The sequence below is a fragment of the Chaetodon trifascialis genome, chromosome 14, assembly GCF_039877785.1.
Source record: "Chaetodon trifascialis isolate fChaTrf1 chromosome 14, fChaTrf1.hap1, whole genome shotgun sequence".
NCBI lineage: Eukaryota > Metazoa > Chordata > Actinopteri > Chaetodontiformes > Chaetodontidae > Chaetodon > Chaetodon trifascialis.
This window is the reverse complement of record NC_092069.1, coordinates 8,250,277-8,269,297: the sequence shown is the minus strand read 5'-3', so window position 1 is coordinate 8,269,297 and position 19,021 is coordinate 8,250,277. Positions and strand designations below refer to the sequence as shown.

Here is a 19,021-nt window from a genome sequence, read left to right as displayed (position 1 = left end):
GCTCTACAGTCTGTGGCTGTGAAATCTACCAACAGTTTCAGAGTTTAATAACACAGCTGCCTTTAAACGTCCAGAAAGAATACATCATAGGCTCAAACAACCTTCAGTAACACCTCTTTTTATGTGACTGTGACTGAAGATTGGTTTATATTGTTCTGTTTTTCATTTCCTTTTTTTTCATCTTCTTTTTTTGGCTTTCACCAGAAATCCTGCCAGCTCTGCTTCATGTCTTATTAGCTGTCACGGGATCGTTCCTTTTCTGCTAGGAAACAGTGACAAAAACAAGCAACCGGCCAATTAAGAGAGACACCAGTGGTAGCCGGACAATGGTGGAGATGCACGTTTAACTATATCTTTGATAATGACTCCTAACGTATGCATGTATCTGTGTCTTACAGGAGTAATTTTCATTTGTTGCGGAAGAATGAGAAGTTGCTGAGAGAGCTGAAGAACCTGGACTCACGGCAGTGGTGAGAAAATATGAAAAGTCAAGCACCTTTAGTGGTGTCCTGATTCAAAACCTGCATTCCTCTTTGTTTACTTTGAGGGAAGCTGAAACAAACAGATGGGTTCAGGGGAAAGTGCTTGAATAAAACCTTGGTAGTGTAATAAACTGATAGAAATTACTGAAATAAATGTTACCTCCTTAACAATCTGTTTTTTCAGTGCTGGTCATTATTGCTTTCTTTCATTGCCTTCTAGCCGTGAGACTCATAAAATAGCAGTATTTTATGTGGCTGAGGGCCAAGAGGACAAACACTCCATACTAACCAACACAGCAGGCAGCCAAGCTTATGAGGACTTTGTCTCTGGACTGGGCTGGGAGGTAAGAACACGTTTATGGAAATAATCTGAGGTGCTCTGGTTTTTCTTTTGAATATGTTGTTAATGTTTTATATTGATTTGCTGGTTATATATTTTGATCAAGGTCTTTTTATTTAGGTTTTATAATTTACAGTTAACAGTCCAACAAAACAGAAACAGAACAGGAAAGCCCCTCCAACTCCAGCCCCCTTTTCCATATACCAGACTGACTGTGTTAACAGTATAAAATACAGAGTTCAAAATACAGAATTCACATAGCCAGATATAAAGGGAAAAAAAGGTTTACAGTACTATATCATCTGTCCCCATACCCTTCAGCAAACAATAAGAAAGGCCGCCAAGTATTGTAGAATTTCCTAGTAGGCCCCCCGATTGTGTATCTGATCCTCTCCAACCTAATCCAGTGACTGTATGTTGGAGGTGTTGGCTCTTTCCATTTCAATAAAATCAGTCTCCTAGCGAGCAGAGAACAGAAAGCCAACATAGTTCTTTCCCACAACTCAAGACAGGAACCCATTTGGGCTACACCAAAAAGCGCAGTGAATGGAGATGGTGTAAGCCCTTTCCCAAAAATCCTAGAAAAGGTGTCAAAGATGGACTGCCAGAAAGTGCAAAGCTTCGGACACGTCCAGAACATGTGTAGGAGAGTGGCTGGATCCCGTCCGCATCAATCACATGTAGGGTCTATGTCAGCTTTGATCTTAGAAAGTCTAACTTTAGACCAATGCAGCCGGTGTACAATTTTGAACTGAATAACATGCATGTCTAAGACAAATGGAAGAGGAGAAGATTCCCTGTATTATTTTGTGCCAGGTGTCAGCTGTGATTGGTTCATTTAAATCTCTCTCCCATTTATTTTTAAGGCGGTCCAACGGCATCAATTCATGAAAATACAGTATTTCGTATATTGTACAAATAGTCTGTTTTCTAACTAGTTTACAATCAAAAATTGAGTCTAACAGACAAGTTGGAGGACATAAGGGAAAACATTTAGAGTTAGAGAATCCAAAATTCCGAAGCTGCAAATATCGATAAAAATGTGATTTAGGAATATGATATTTTTGTACCTATTGTTCAAAGGAGGCAAAATTGCCGTCAATATACAGATCAGACAGTGGTACCATACCTCTTCTGAACCACCTATCAAAGATCTCATCTATTAATGATGGGATATGATACAGAGTTAATATTTTGAGTGTATCCTGTATGTCATGGTGTGTATGTTTGTCCCTTAGGTTGACCTCACGACTCACTGTGGCTTCATGGGAGGTCTCCAGAGGAATCGCAGTACAGGCCAGACCACGCCTTACTATGCCACCTCCACCACAGAGGTCATCTACCACGTCTCCACCCGCATGCCCCATGACCAGGACCACAACCTCACCAAGAAGGTAACACCTATCTGACCGGCGTCCTGTCGAATTTGTGTGTGTTTGTTGCGGGGTGAATTTGAACAGCTCATGCACGAACATCTCAAAATTTTCAGATTTGCTTGACATTTGGTTGGAAACATATTGGATGGAAACATATCTATTATCTACTGCATTGCTCTCTTTCCAGCTTGTGTTGAGTTTGTCTGAGGGGACAGAGATGGAGTAATTGATGTTAATAAGCATACTTACTGTTCTTGCTCTAATTTCAGTCTTTTTATGTAATGAGGGGAGATGTGCAGTGAGAGGAGAGCTGGAGAAGAAAACCCTCTGTGCTCCTCTGCGTCCTTCCTCCTTCTTTTCCTCCTTCTGAATCTCTTTCTTTGCCTGGAATGACATTGCAAATGAGCGTTGGTTGCTGCACACATACACGAATCTGTTAATGTCAGTGTTTCTAAAGCACACCGGGGTCTCCAATGACTCTTAATAGCAATCATGTCTGTGTTTGTGCGTGGTCGAGGCAGTGGTCAATGTCTAGGCAGGCAGGTTTAGTGTGCGTGTGTGTGTGTATGTGTGCGCACACCTGTCAACCCTCAGGCACTGAGCGCTCTGCACATGGCCATAATGTCCCTTTAATCAGATCATACTTCCTGCTTCTCGGCCTATCACGTCGCTGCAGGCTCCTGATTGGATTATCAGCGCCTGGTCCGACACCATCCGTCTCCCTGATCAGCTGATGGGCCCATCAAACACACACACGCGCGCGCACACACACACTATAAACCTGTTTAACTTGACACAAACACACATCCACTAAGGGCTTTATTCACATCAGTCTGCACAAATAACCACACAACTATAAATTTGTGTTAACGTAGGACACAGAAGCGCACGCACACACACGCTACAAGCACACGCGGGTTTACAAACACATACACACGCAGTTTGACAAATGTGTCCACAAAGAGGTTAAACTGACAGACATAAACATGTCCATACTGGCAGGCATTTATCATCCATCCTGCTGCCACACACACACACACACACACACACACACACACGCATACACGCATACACCCACGCACACAAGCTGCAGTGTGATTTTAGTCCATTGCAGGGCATTTGTCCAGTTCTCACTCTTTGCTGTGTGTTCTGCTCCCTCTCATACCACATCTGCTTGAAACGTGATTAAAAGGATTAAAGCTGCATTACACCGACTGATTGTGGCATCAGAGATGACATCACTGTGATCCTTGAAATATTTTTTAAACACTGATTCGGCTCAGAGAAGCACATCAGACAGTAAGACTCCACTTCGCCTTATTATACTGTGCCACCTAATTGTTCTGACACCCAAAAATACAGCACAAAGGTCACAATTCTAACTCTCCAAATGCGATAATGGCAGAGCTGTGAGTTGTGTGTCTTAACTGACACTTTGAATTGCAACCACCGTCAGAGGGAAGTGCCTCGAAAAGATTTATTTTAATTACAACTTGATAAATACATCTCTATTCCAAGCATGTTTTCCAAACTCTCCTTAAATATATCAACTTAATGTATCACTAGTCAAGAAAATATCAGGCTAATTAAACCAGTAACTCAAATTTAAAATTCAAGTAGTGTCATTATGGCAAGTGGGTGAAGTCACTTCCAAACATGATGAATAAGGTAACTCGTGCAAGTCCCACAGGCCTCCATATTAATTAATGCAACCCCAGGCTGATATGAGAGTTGGGTGATTTGTGTGTGTACAAGCAAAATTACATTTCATTAACATTTCCTGACACACTAATGACATGTGGACAGCTTCTTGGGTTAATCAGTCGCTTCCATTTATGCATACAAATCATGCTTCTTTAAAAAACTGGCCAGGGGACAAAATACACAGCTGATTCCAGTTTAAACATTTAAAAGGAAATGTCTGTAATGTGTTTTTTTCAGGGCCAAGGCCAAGATTGGCAGAGACACACCAGACAAGCAGACAGACGTCTGTGTGGGGAGTGGGTGTGTGTGTATTTTGACAGACATCAAGGTTAATGACGGGGCTGTCAAAAGCCCCGTCTGTAGCCCACCGAGCGAATGTGAACCACACACACAGCATCACGCAGCATCAGACTTAATCCCATCCGTCTTCCAGCCCGTACTCCATCTTTCCAGAGCTTCGCCCTGTCTTCGTGTCCACTCTCCATCTTCACACACTCACTCTATCACCCCCAGGGCCACCTATAGCACGTAGACACACAAAATCAAAAGCCTTGAATTTATGATGGATACAGCCCATCTACCCCTGTCTGTGTGTGTGTGTGTGTGTGTGTGTGTGTGTGTGTGTGTGTGTGTGTGTGTGTGTGTGTGTGTGTGTGTGTGTGTGTGAGTGTGAGACTTAGTTTGTGTTGTTTGTGCTCTTTGTTTATTCATTCCTCTTTTCCCTCCTTCCTCTCCCCACTTGTCTCCCCTCTCTCTCCACCTCCAGCTTAGACATCTGGGTAACGACGAGGTCCACATTGTTTGGTCGGAGCATTCCAGAGACTACCGTCGAGGGATCATCCCCACTGAGTTTGGAGATGTGCTAATCGTCATCTACCCCATGAAGAACCACATGTACTCCATCCATATACTCAAAAAACCTGAGGTAAAATGCATTTTGATATTGGACTCAAACTGTTGTGTGGAATTATTCAGCATATTTGCATTTGACTGTTTCCTCAGAAGTCTTTAAACTTGACATTAAAACCCAGGATGATAATTTAGTCCCCCTCTGGGCTAATCAATAATAATTACACATGTCACCTGTTGTGGAAGTGTAATTGTAGTTTCAATCACTGACCAATCAGGGGCACTATTGGGACTATTCAATGTTGTTTTTTTTGTTTAATTCAGTACAAACATTCATGGTCCCCAGAGGATGAGTCTTACTGACTTTTCCTCTTGTGCCACCACAAGGTTGACACTCATGGTTTGTCTCAACATCCATTAGATGTATTTTCACAAAATACGGTACATCTGAATTGTAATAACTTTGGTGCCATCAGGTCAGATTTTTAATTTGACCAATACTTGCCCACAAAGCTAATGACGTTCTCCTCATTCAGCCTCCGCTGTGTTTTATGTATAGTGGTAACTGGCCAATGTTAGCATACTAACACACATAACTAAGACAGTGAACACGGTAAACATACCTGCTAAACATCAGCATCAGCATGTTAGCATTGTCATTGCAAGTATGTTAGCGTGATGACATTAGCATTTAGCTCAAAGCACCACTGTGATTAAATATAGCCTTACAGAGCTGTTAGCATGGCTGTAGACTGTTAGTGTTGTTCAGCTGCTGAAATTCATAGTTAGATTATTCCTGTGAAACTAGTCAACAGGCAGTTTTTAGAGTCAGTATTTGTAATAAACACAATAACAAATGCAGAGAGACCAAAAAGTCATCCAAAATAAACAGTTTACAGTCTCAAAGTAAACGGAAACATGTCACACTTTTACACTTAACATCAACATTGCACATTAACACTGCTATATGTCGATTATTGAGCCTTTGTACGTTCTGGATAATGAGGTAGCTGGAATAAAGTTGTGAACATGCACAGTGTTTGTTTTGGGACATCATTTTATGTTTCCTACCAGCCTTTACAGATGTGCGCCCAGATTGACTAACAATCCTAGAGAGAGTCTTGCCCTGAGTCTTGCTGCTCTGGTTAATGTATCAGTCTAAAACACACAGACATTAATACCACAGCACTGATAGCATAATTCTATTTCAAACAAGACCTAACACAATAAAATTCTGCTTTTTCTGTATGACATAGATACCACAGCACTAATAACATAACCTTATTCTGTGTCATTCATTCTACAAGCAAAAATATTGAATTATCATGAATCCAAAAGCAAGTTAGATAAGATATTCTCTGTGTTGTTGTCCTGAAAGCTCTGTATTCAGCCATAGAGTGCATGGCTCAGGGACATGGTCTACAAATAAATTCAATAAAAAGCCTGACATTATTCTCTTTGGTGGATTCCACAAGCAAAGTATGGAATTGAATCAGAAAGCCATAGCCTGAATCAAACGTATGCTTCAGTCAAAACCCAGTGGCTCCCATTATATGTATTTGAGAGGCTTTCATGGGCTGTAGGTTACTTATTAACTACTAAATGAAAAATAGTGATTCCTTTGTTCTGCTTTATTGTGTGTTTCACTGCTTGTTTTTATGTCTGCAGGTGCCATTCTTTGGTCCACTGTTTGACGGTGCCATAGTGGACGTGAAGATTTTGCCCACCATGGTCAGAGCCACAGCCATCAACGCCAGCCGAGCTCTCAAATCCCTCATTCCCCTGTACCAGAACTTGTATCCTTTGAAAAGCCTACTGAGACATATGCAGACACTGGATCAGAAGCCAAAGGTACGTCACAAAAGCTTTTGTTTATTTTTTAGCTCATTGCCTTCATTTTTACCTCCGTGTCTGACGCCTAGGGGAGGGCGGTATAGCAGGTTCATCACCATCACCAGTGAAACATTCTGCCACGACGTTGGATTTTGCAATAGTGTCATTACCCTGATAAATGTTTCAGTGTATTAAAACTGATGTGCTTTGCTGTGGGCTATGAGCGCTACGCACATATTCATAGAACTGGAGTTACATACACGAAGTACTTTTTCCCTCACTCATAATGTAACATTATGGGCAAATTACGCTATTTCCTCTGTTGTTGGCTGCAAGAGCCTCATTTTCTATTTTCTTTTCCCATTGGAATTGGGATAGAAAATAGAAATGTTTTCTTTCATTGTCAATGAGTGAAAAGAGGAGTCATGCTTTTATTTTTGTAATAATAATACTGTCACCGTAAAAAACAAAAACGCAGGGTTGTTTGCATGCTCTCTTCAGCTCCTTAAACTCGTCGGAATATGTCTGGACCACTGAAATCCTTGCGCATGTACTGTATGTGTGAGCAAGAATGTTGGTTATCACTCAGCTCAAGTGTTAAGAATAGCAAATCGATGTCCAGTGGTGTTTGGCTTTCAGAATATAAGTGCAAGCATGATAGAGCTGCATTTAGTCGGCTCTGAAGTGCCATATATCAAGTGTGTGAGTTCGCAGTGCACGGCCAAGCAGACACAGGTGAGACACGAAGCTGGTGTGTGTGTGTGTGTGTGTGTGTGTGTGTGTGTCTGCATGCATCTGTGTATGCAGGAGTGAAAGAGAAACAGACAGACAGGTGTGTGTACAGTCTGTCTGCTTGAACCGATGCGATGGTAGCTTTGGTTGGAAGAAGCCCAGCGGTCAATACTTATCGATGACTCTCCTCTCCTCTCGAACGCCGTTTCTAAATGAGCGGCTTCTCACTCTGGTCTCACACACAGACGCGCGCCCTCAAACACAGATGCGTGTCCACACTCGTACACACTCTTGATTCTAACAAACATGGACAGAAGATTACGCCCACGTGGACACGAGGTCCTCAGAGGAACAGCGGCGTACACACAGGCACGGCATTGTGAGGTGACAGCGTCCCCTGTAGAGGCGAGCTGAGCTACTGGCTCATCATTGGAATTTCTTCTAAGCAGCACTTAAAGCAGTTTGATCCCCTAATGATTCTGCCTTCTTGTGTCCCTGCTTGTCTCTCCGATCTTGTCTCTTTCCCTTCATTTTTGCCCCTCGTATCCAAATAAGTTCCATTTATTTGCATCGCAATACTACAAGATTTACAACTGTAATTGTCATTGTTGATTGCATGAATTCTAGGTGGATTCCAGAATCAATGCTTCAGCAAAGGACACAGTTGGTCATCTCGGCATTTAAAGATCAATTTATTATGCCAGCAAAGTCACTTTTGACCGGGGAACACACTGGACATATGCACAAGGTTTGTGTGTGAAGAATGTCTTCGATGCACTGTGTGGAAGGGGAAACCTTGGTTAGGTCTGCAGTCACACCGCCTGCCCTAACTATAGGAGCACTGTGGATAAATAGGTCAAAACATGTTAGCTGTTCAACCCGTAATGAATAATAAAGCCATAATGACACCGTCTTGAAGTAAAAAGCTCACATGGCACAAAAGCTTGTACTCACAGCATTCAGTGACATGTCTCGTCCACTCATTTAATATACCCCAACGTTAATGTCATCAGCCCAGCGTTTTTTTTTTCAGAACATTTTTATATATTTGTTTCTTAAACTGAACTCTCTCCTTTCCCCATCAGTATTTCTCTTGTATTTCATCATAACTGACTCTTGCCTTTCTTTGTCCTTGTTTTCTGTCTCCCCGTCCCTTTCTCCTGTCTTCCTCTCACTGTGCCCTATCTCTCTTTCCTCTCCACTTTGCTGTTGTCCTTCATCTCTTTGCTCTCTTTCTTCCCGCTTGTCCAACTTTCTGCCCTCTAATTTTCTGTACGCCCCTGTCTTTCTCCCCCTCTTCCACCTCCCTTTGTTTTCTTCCGCCCCTCTCCTCATTTAGATAATATGAGTATTAGAGGTGACGATAGCCAAGAAGGTGGTGGGAACGTGGGGGGTGGTCGGGGAAGGATGAGGTTGAAGAAGCCATTTTGCTCTGCGTTGTCCTCCAAGTGAGACAGAGACTTAGACATTGTTAGGCACAGTGTGGGGCTGTAACTCGTAGCGAACACCCTCGAACCCTGCTTTGTGTGTGTGTGTGTGTGTGTGTGTGTGTGTGTGTGTGTGTGTGTGCGTGCACATGTGCACCTTCTTGCATGCACTAATGTCTGTCCGTTTGTGTGTTTTTGTGTGACTCCAGTGATCCTGTGCGAGTGTGTAGACATGTAGACATCAATTATTGTTTCTTTTCTACATTTTTTGTGTATATCCTTATACCTACTGTGTGTGCGTGTGTGTGCGCATGTGTGTGAGTGTCTATGGCGATGATGTGCACTTGCCCCAATGACACACATGTGTCATGCATGCTCGTTTCGAGGTGTTTGCGTGTGTCTGCGAGTGTCCTGGTGTGTATTGATTGGTGGTAGCAGCAGGTCGATGTCTCTGACAGGCTGAATTACAGTAATCAGTCATTATTGACTCCCCATCTCTCTGCTACACACACCTCTCTGCTCTCCTCTTCTGTCTCTGCGCCTCTCCCTACTCTGCCCTCTGCTTCTGTCGCTCCTTTCCATCCTTTTCTCCCTCTGTTATCTCTCCAGCTCGGCGTCTCTGTCTTAACATTCGTCGTGTTGTTGTGCCTTAATTTTATTTGTTCGGTTTTGCACTGCTGTCTTGTATCACTCTTATCATCATTTCTCTATCTCCCTCTCTAATTCTGTCTCTGTATTTTCCCTCTCTTCTCTTTTAAATCCCTTGTATCTCAGTGCATATCTGTTTCTCCTCCTATCTCTGTCATTTTGCCTGTTTTTTCTCTTTTTCAGATTTCTTTACTTTTCAGGCTCCATTCAGGTTTTTTTTGCTCTTCGGTCTTTTCCTGTCATTCTCATTTTTCTCTGAAAATTGCTCAACTTTTAAGAGTTCATTAATGTTTAGGACAAGACATTATAGGACAAGAAAAGGCAGTGCAATATGAGTAAGACAGGAAAAACGTGTCCCTCATGTGAATATGCATAGATTGTCTTTTTGGAGAGATTTGTGAGCTGTGTTGCATCTGAAACTGTATTTGTAAAGTCTGGTTCCATAACTACTGAATTTAAAAGTCATTACAGTAATTCAGACATGAAATACAGGAGCAGCAACAGAGATTGAGCCTTATAGATTAATATAATGCATTGCTTTTATCTTTTCCCCGTCAAATAAGAGCAGACATTCCTGAAGATTAGCTCACATACTGCACATGAGGCTTAGATGCCCCTGTGTGGCCCTGACGTGCCTCATCAAGCTGTGTGTCTCCTGTGTGTTGGTGCTGCATGGTAACATCAGGTATCCTCACAGAGGGGCCGACAAAGAAGCAAAAGGGGGGAAGAGAGATGGAAAGAAGGCTGGCAGGACTAAGTGTGTCAGTGGTTAACTGGCATTTTCTCCTCTTTCTTTCCCTCTCTCTCTTTCTCTCCCTGTCTCCTGGCCCTCGGGGCGGTCCATCTGCCTTCTCTCTCTGATCTTTCATTCACCATGACTAGAGCCATCCAACAGCACGCACACACATACACACACGCACACACAGTGCCAGACTGCTGGGGCAGCTGTGTGTAAGCACAGCTCTATCTCACATATCAGCTCATTGCAGCAAGAAAAGCAATCCAAGACTCCCCAACACACACACACGCACGCGCGCGCACACACACACACACACACACACACACACACACACACACACACACACGCATACAGCCCCTCTCCTTATAGCCCTCACTACAGTCACATGTCAGAGTGAAATGCAACACACGCTGAGTTTTTAAACTTCCCTGCCTTCTGGTGACACGTCCCACAGCAGCAAATGTTGAAGAGGGAACGATGGGTTCCTCCTGAAGTTAACCACAGTGGAATCAATCCCTCATAGATTAAACCGGATAAAAGAAGCAGACTGCTGAGTGAGATATTCAGGTCACGACACACGAACCTTTTGCTGCATAGGGATAATATCAAGAAAATGGCAAATTCAAAGTTTGGGGGGTCCTAAAGCAACACTTCGCCCTGATTTATCCAGTAAGATGAGAAAAGCTGAAACACATCAGTGAGCGCCACACTGTTCATTACCATGAAAATAGTCCACAGCAAAGACAGTTTTTACTCCAGTTTGAGTAACATTTGCTTAAAACGACAGTGCCCAGGAAATTACTGAGAGGGTGGAAATCAGGTTGTAACCATTAACCAGCCTCGTCCTTTAAACAGTCAATGGAAATGTGGAATTTCAAAGCATAGCTGAAACATTATGGGCTATTATTAAGAGGCTAATGATTAAATTACAGTAAATCAAATAAGCATCAGGCAAAAAAAGAGACATTTCCCTGACTTCATCTGACTTGTCAATTAAATTTCAACATTATATCCTTTGTCACCAAGATTTCTATCAGCTGTGGAGCAATAATAACAGTCAGCTGAAATGTTGTAGGGATTCGATCATGTGTTCCTGTGATCATAAGTCTCCTTAAAACTAAGTTTCAAAGTGAAATTAAGGCTTGCCAAGTTAAAGTTGAGTCAGATTTTTGTGACCGCAAGTTCTTTGAGGTTGAACCCGCTGATTCACCGAGCTGGATCTCCTACTGCTGCTCTACCATCTGATGACACTGTGTGTGAGGGAGTTTGACAGACATTTGTATGTGATAGGTGTCACAGTGTGTGAGGATGTACATCAGCTGGTGCTTGTGTGTGTGTGTGTGTGTGTGTGTGTGTGTGTGTGTGTGTGTGTGTGTGTGTGTGTGTGTGTGTGTGTGTGTGTGTGTGTGTGTGTGTGTGTGTGTGTGTGTGTGAGAGAGAGAGAGAGAGAGAGAGACCGAGACAGAGACAGAGAGCAAGCTGTGGCCGTCCTCCATCTGCTCCTGGGTGATTGTGGTTCTGGGAAACAATGTTGGAGAGACACTAAACTGCTACATACACACACGCACAAGTTCCAGCAAGTGAATGTATGTGTGTTCCTGTGCATGAATTTTCAAATGTACATCATTTACAGTTGTGTATTTCATGTATATGTGTGTATATATTTTGTTCTCAGGATTAGAGCTTGTGTGTGTGTGTGTGTGTGTGTGTGTGTGTGTGTGTGTGTGTGTGTGTGTGTGTGTGTGAGAGAGAGGGACATCCCCTCTAGTAGTTGATTGGCAGAGATAGCTGTACTGAGGCTGGGGTCAGCATATGGCTCAGTGTGATAGCGATGCTGTGTTTGTGTGCTCTCCGTGCGTGTGTGTGTCACTGCCTTTCCCTCTCTTTCACACTCTGTTCCCAGTGAAATGATGGCAGCTCTGGGCATGTAGCACTATTATCCCCCATATCCACACACATGCACACACACACACACACACACACACACACACACACACACACACACACACACACACACACTCAGCAAGAGCAGCCAAACGCCTAGCGGCCTGCCTGCCTTCCCCTTGCCAGCTCCCACAATAGAGCCTATTGTCCCAGTGAGGCTACAATCTGCTGTGTGCGACAAAGAGTGTGTGTTCCTCACCAGTGTAGAAAGGTGAGGGCAAAACCTTACAAATTGAAGACATTTTGTTATTGTTGATGCTGAAATGGGGTCATGTTATCCTTAACCTCGCTCCGCTACCCTTCAGCCATGTTTGTTTGACATTGAAGAAAGCCGCACTGCTGCCTGTCGTCAGGATGAATCCTGATTTGATTGAACTGTTGTAATGATTGAGTTGATGCAGGTGCATTAAGATCCCAGGGGTTGACACTGAGCATGGCCCTATGGCCAGAAAATGTTACTCTGTGGCCACCAGATACCCTCTGTAGGTGGTCACCAAGTTTGATCAGGTCTTCATACTGCAAGCCTTCACCAACGCAGTGGTTCAATTCCACAAGTATTCCGATTCATTTGCAGCTTTAAGCTCAAACTTCTATGAATAGTGCAAACAATACTCATTGCTGGGTGGCTGCTGATATGTCAGGGCTGCTGAAGGACCCTGCTGCTACAGTAGCCAGCCAGCGTCTACAAAGCTTAGTCAAGCTGCTACGTGATCCCTACAGAAGGAGCAGAAACACAAAAGTTGAACTCTGAAAAAATGAAACGAAATGTATTCTGACAAAGAGGACTACAGTGGAAGTTTCTATTATCGGCTTTCTGCTGTTTTTTATAATGGGTTTTGTCAGAAATGAGTGACTGAAGCACAGTTCTTGGAGAGAATGAGAGAGTGTGTATGAGGCAGAGTCATAGTACGGAAACCCTGTATTAAAGGGCCTGGGTGCCAAATGAAGTCATTAAAGACTGTGGGATGATAAGCACCAATGTTAGCCGTACCTTGGACGCTGCTGCATCTCCTGTGCTCTTTGTGGCCGGGATGAGCTCCTCTAACTAGGCTCTTTACTGCAAATGCAATCAAACATTTACTTTAAAACCAGTATTTTATCAGTACACTTGTTTAACAGCAGAAACATCCATCCATCCATCCATCCATCCATTATCTATACTGCCTATCCCTTTCGGGGTTGCGGGGGGCTGGAGCCTATCCCAGCTACAATGGGCGAGAGGCGGGGTACACCCTGAACCGGTCGCCAGCCGATTGCAGGGCCACATACAAGGACAAACAAACATTCACACTCACACTCACACCTACGGACAATTTAGAGTCATCAATCAACCTAATGAGCATGTTTTTGGTCTGTGGGAGGAAGCCGGAGTACCCGGAGAGAACCCACGCATGCACGGGAAGAACATGCAAGCTTCACACAGAGGGGCCCCGTCTGACCCGGGGATCGAACCGGCAACCTTCTTGCTGTGAGGCACGCGCACTACTTGCTGCACCACCGTGCCAGCAGAAACATGTAAAAAAAAAAAAAAAAAAAGATATTTTAAGTTGCTCTGTCCCCAGTCTCTCATCGTCTTAATATGTTTCACCTGTCTGTTCGTTGAGCAGCTGTACTGGCAAAAAGTACCACACGTTGAGTGGTATTTGATGCTTCGGGATTAGGTTAAGGGTCTGTGTATTGGAGGTTAAGGGTAAGGAAATGAATACAAGTGTGTGTGGGAATACATGCAGAGGGGGGAGGTGATGGTGCTTAATTGTTTCCCAGCGGGTAGATAGAGGAAATGAAAAGAAAAGGGTGAGGAGGAGGGGTCACGGCTAATCTCTTTCACTTCTCCTTGGGGAAGAGTGTTTGTGTGTGTGAGAAAGAGAGTGTGTTTCACAAGCACATTTTAGCACTATGATCTCTGACACCTTGGTGTATAATGAAATTATACAGATGTGTGATTTCAAGCAGATCAACATAGTTTTGCATAAATCATGGGAACATTAGAAAATATATAATTTAGCTTGAATTGTGCTTCACCTTCCTGACCGACTCAATGTGAGTGCATTTAAGCCCCTGTGGTCTTATAGTAAAGGCCTGAAAGGCTGCTATATTACAATAATTACAGTAGACAGGTACTGGAAGAGCGCGGACCTCTGCCAAAGCCAATCGTCCACTCTTGTATGATATGCAAATCTCCAAGCACAACTGCAGTCTTTGCCTGGATATATGCACAATATTATCGAGTGCCCCATAACAGCTGCTTTCTGTAAGTTTGAGCAACTTCATGCGTTGGCTTCCCCCGGAGGATCACTGCTTCCTGTGAATATGGATCATGATTTGGAGTCATTGTGAACTTTACAGCCGTGGCGCGGTCAAACACCATGTGTTTCAGTGTTAAGTAGAGTGATTGATGGGATTCGGATCTGCTCCAAAATGTAATGTTTTTTTTCTGAAAGCTGGGCCAATACTTTTTCTGTAATACTGCTGACAAACAAGAAATATTGTTGTTGCAGCAAGTAAAAAGTACAGATGTTTCAACTCGGCGTAGCAGCAAACTCAAGATATTTAAGGCATTTAAGGCCATCACACACACACACACACACACACGCACACACACACACACAGATGTCTGAGGTGCACATTCTGAGGCTTGAATTATCACAGAGTAAAAAATGGCAAATTGCTGCTTAACGATTAGTATAACTTTAGATCTTATTCATGTTCTGTCATGTTTTGTGTGTTGGGGGGGGCTAATATCTGAAATATATGATTCAAGTAATGACCGAGTGTGTCTGTGTTCCTGTGCACACGTACGCACCTTGTCACAAAGAGCTGTGCAGACACATGAGTTGTAGCCATCAGTGGCTTGATCACATCTTGTTGGAGCAGACCCCCCTCTGACTGGTAAACAAGCTAATCTGTAGTGTGTGGGTGTGGGTGTAAATGCGTGAATGTGGCAGGGTGTGTGAGTGTAAGTGTTTTTTAGGTGACAAGGTGTTTAAAATTCAGGGTGGGATGTCACAGATGACCAAAACCACGACAGAGAGGAGCGCGTCAAACTGTGTCTTAAGCCCCAATAGCCTTCTTCAGCTCGGCCTTAAAAAGACAGGAAGAGGAGAGTGGTCCTCACGGGGTCGGGGGAGGGATGTTAGTAATTGACCATTGATTAATCACTGTCTATGATAAATATTCTTTATTCTAATTTACAATCATGAAAAGCAGCAAAAATGATCCCATTCAAGAAGCTAGAACTATGGAATGAAGGAGTGTGTGTATGTATGGATGGATGTATGTATGTGTGGAGGAGGAATATTGTAGAGCCTGCAGATAAGAACAGGATCCATCTCCTTAATCAGAGAATTATTGTTATGGCCTCAGTGACGTTCACCAACACCCATGTGTGTGCGCGCGCGTGTGTGTCCCCGTTAAATAAAGCTTGTAATTGCGCTGGCAGCTTTAGGGCTCCCCAGTGGTGACAGGGAGGAGGGTGAGGGTCTGTGTGTGTTTATGCGTGTGTGTGTGTACGCACACATGTCAAAGGGTGAAATAGTGGGGTGACAAGGGGCCAATTAATGTATCACATCTGTGTTTCTCCTCAGTCTCTGTTTCTGCATTGGGTTAAAGAGCAGATGAATAGAGGTAAATACGATTGTGGAAGTGTGTGTGTGTGTGTGTGTGTGTGTGTGTGTGTGTGTGTGTGTGTGTGTGTGTGTGTGTGTGTGTGTGTGTGTGTGTGTGTGTGTGTGTGTGTGTGTGTGTGTGTGTGTGTGTGTGTGTGTGTGTGTGTGCGTACATCGGCCCCTAACAATAAGTAGTGCATTAGACCAACCTATCTCTGTCCTCATCTTTTGGCGTACGTGGACACACACACACTCTTAATGAAATCACAAAGCCTCCATATCATTGCTATCACAGAAAGATATAAACCCATTAGCTTCTTCCTTTGGGCATGGACACACACACACACACACACACACACACACACACACACACACACACACACACACACACACACACACACACACAGAGACACACACACACACAGACACGCACAGGTTTATCACTACACGCTGTAAAGCTTTTCCAATTGTATTATCCCTCTGATGTCCTTCTCTCTGTTGTCTGTTCCAATGCCTGGGGTGGAGAGGACAGATAGGGTGTGTGTTTGCCTTTGTGTGTGCGTGTGAGATGCGGAGTGAGATACTCGGCGTGTGTGTTTCTGAGGAGAGGTATCTTGTAGATGAGATTCAGAAAACGGGCAGAAGTTGTAGTATTGCACTTTTGATATCTTTTTTTTGTTTACCTGTGGAAATTCATGTTAAAGCTTGATGAAACATTTCTACAGAAAACGTAAAAAATACACAAAGTTGTAGCTGCAACACAATAGGTTGGACCACTTCACGCTAGCAGAGATGCTGCTGCTCCACCCGAGTGTGTCGTGGTGTGACTTGTTCAGTTGTTTGACCAAAGGAAGCAGTGCATAAAAACCTGAAGGGGAAGTCTGAACGGCAGCGAGCGAACACTGTCCAGAGAAAGCTTGACCCTTCAGTGCCGGCTCCTCTAACTCTCTTATCACTTTGGTGTTTTTCTAGTATAATGCAGACCAGCTAGGTTTGTAAACATGAGAGCGCTGTCTACATTTAACAAGACAATATGCCATTTGGGGCCACATGCAGCGCTGCCTTATATAGCTTTAAATGCGTCATCTTCAGCTCTTCTTTGGTTTCCAGTTTTGACCTGTAACACTCAGGTGTCCATCAGTGTGATGTTAGTGCAGCAGAGGTGGTTAAACAACAGGGCCGCCGCTCTGCTTGATTCTTAAAAAGCTCTACCTGTGCATCCAAAGCCTGATGTAGCTTCATCTCTGCCATGGAGCTCCAAAACACATCAATGAGCCACTTCGCTACCATCCTGCTGCACTTTTGAAGCACCAAATGTCTGTTATTTCGCAACTGAAAATAGTTCCCAACAAATGCACTGTTAACTTGTTTTTTTGAGTAATGCTTCCTAAAATCTACAGCTTGTTTTATGAGTTTACTCAGCGTTTTTTAAAAAAGATGAGTATAGATTTGCATGCATATGTTTGTGTGTCGCATTTCTAAAGTCAGCTGGAATCAGTGGGCTTGGCGCTGGAAGTCAGAAAGTTCTGATAAAGTGAGAGTCAGGATAAATGAAGAAGAAGATCTGAGAAGCTCACTTCAGAGGACTGTGCCAGAATTTGAGATTTTTACATTCATTTCATTAGGTTGTGTTTCCCAATTCCAAATAATTAGAAAAACAATACTTAATTAACCCATTTTGATCTCAGGCTGTGGATACAATCAGTGGGATTGACAGCTCTCAGTATGTGCTGTACATTCACACGTATATACAGTATATTCACACCACACAGACATAGTCCTACATACAGACATCGCCACACACACACACACACACACACACACACACACACACACACACACACGTCCCAGCGGTAGGCCCAGCTCCTAATGCGCTAACAAGCTCCCCTTCTCCTCCCCTCGCCTCCTCTCCTCCTCCAGCCTCCATCAGTCTCAAGTGATCGCAGGAGTCGAACACCGCCACAATGAACCGCGCTGCAGGAGAGGGAGGGAGAGAAAAGAGCTGAAATAGAGAAAGGGAGAGAGAGAGGGAGGGAGACGGAGAAGGCACGAACACTTTACTCTCTCATCTCTTTTCAGCCACGCACAAGAAAATGAGTTTCAGACTCAACACAAAAGAGCCTTTTTATCCGCCTCCTCTCTCCTCTATCTTTCTCCTGTCTGCCTTTCTCTGCTCTGCTTTCTCCTCTTTCTCCCCTCACCAGCCTTTTCCCCTCTTTCTCCCTTATAATTTTCCCTCTTTCTTTCCTTTTTTTCCCTCTCCAAAAGACATATTTTTCTGCTAATGACTTAATAAGAGGAGCCATCTGAAATTCAATTACAGTCGATTTCATGGTGACGAGTGCCATTTGGATGGATGGAGGGAAGGACGGACGGGCGGAGGGAGAGATGTGTGAATGCAGTGCGGTTTTGTTTTCTCTCGCTGGTTTCTACTTTTTTAGTAGTAATGATACTTTCATGCAGAGTTGACGCACGAAATGCAGATGCGCAAAACGGGATTCAAATTGGGAAGCAAAGTTGAGCAAACTGCAGGAACACGGTTAAATAATGATAAAGAAAACGCTGCTGCTAAATGTCAACTAGTGTTTCAAAGGTTCTAAATATTTGGTAGCTGTAAAACCAGAAAAAGAAACTTAATGGGGTAAAAACACAAAAGTGGAGCTGATGTTATTCCAAAATAAAAGCCAGATTCACTGTAAAAATCCTCTCATGCAAAAAAAAAAGTGATGTGGTTTCTGTTTCTGCCAGCAGCCACAGCGGTTTGTTTGCTCTGAACAAACAGAAGAAGAAGTGAGGAGATAACATGAGCGGCGATATCTGCCGCCACCTGTGTACTCCATGTATCACAAATTTAAGCAGCAGGAGTAGCGAGCACACAGACTAACGAGGCAAATGTGCTCTTTGGGGGGAGGAGTACAAAAAACACCAGGCCCCTGAAAAGAAGCTTGCATTATTTTGATGGCTTCATCTAAATCCCCTCATAGCTCCACCCATCTGCAGCCTGACCACAGCTCTGATTAGCAGGAGTGACTGAACGCTCCTGTGTGTCCGTAAGTCCTCCACAGACGACGCTGATGTAACTGCTCATGCGACAGTTTTGCATCAAGCCCGCGTCCATCTCTGTGCCCGTGTTGGCTCCTCGTCGCGGGGAGCTGGTGTTTGTGACACGGTGACATGAGGCCGCAGGCAGAAAGCCATGCTGAGAGGAAGAAAGAGAGGGAGGGAGATGAAAGGAGGCAGACAGAGAACGAATGAAGAACAGTAACAGTGATGTTCCTGTCATTTATCTCAGCAGTGGTACTGCCTTTCTTTCTTTCTTCTCCTGCTTCTTTCTTTCGCTTT

The 19,021-nt window shown here is 43.7% G+C and overlaps 1 protein-coding gene across 6 annotated transcripts in view; it reads left to right on the top strand.

Moving 5' to 3' along the window:
- ralgapa1 (Ral GTPase activating protein catalytic subunit alpha 1) overlaps nucleotides 1-19,021 on the top strand; it is a 63,550-nt gene that overhangs the window by 35,119 nt on the left and 9,410 nt on the right. For all 6 annotated transcript variants that reach the window (XM_070978621.1, XM_070978626.1, XM_070978623.1 and 3 more), the window contains 5 exons: nucleotides 399-470; nucleotides 703-826; nucleotides 2,061-2,216; nucleotides 4,669-4,827; nucleotides 6,420-6,547. In XM_070978621.1, coding sequence (XP_070834722.1) covers nucleotides 399-470; nucleotides 703-826; nucleotides 2,061-2,216; nucleotides 4,669-4,827; nucleotides 6,420-6,547 — 639 coding nt within the window. The remainder of the gene's footprint in view (nucleotides 1-398; nucleotides 471-702; nucleotides 827-2,060; nucleotides 2,217-4,668; nucleotides 4,828-6,419; nucleotides 6,548-19,021) is intronic.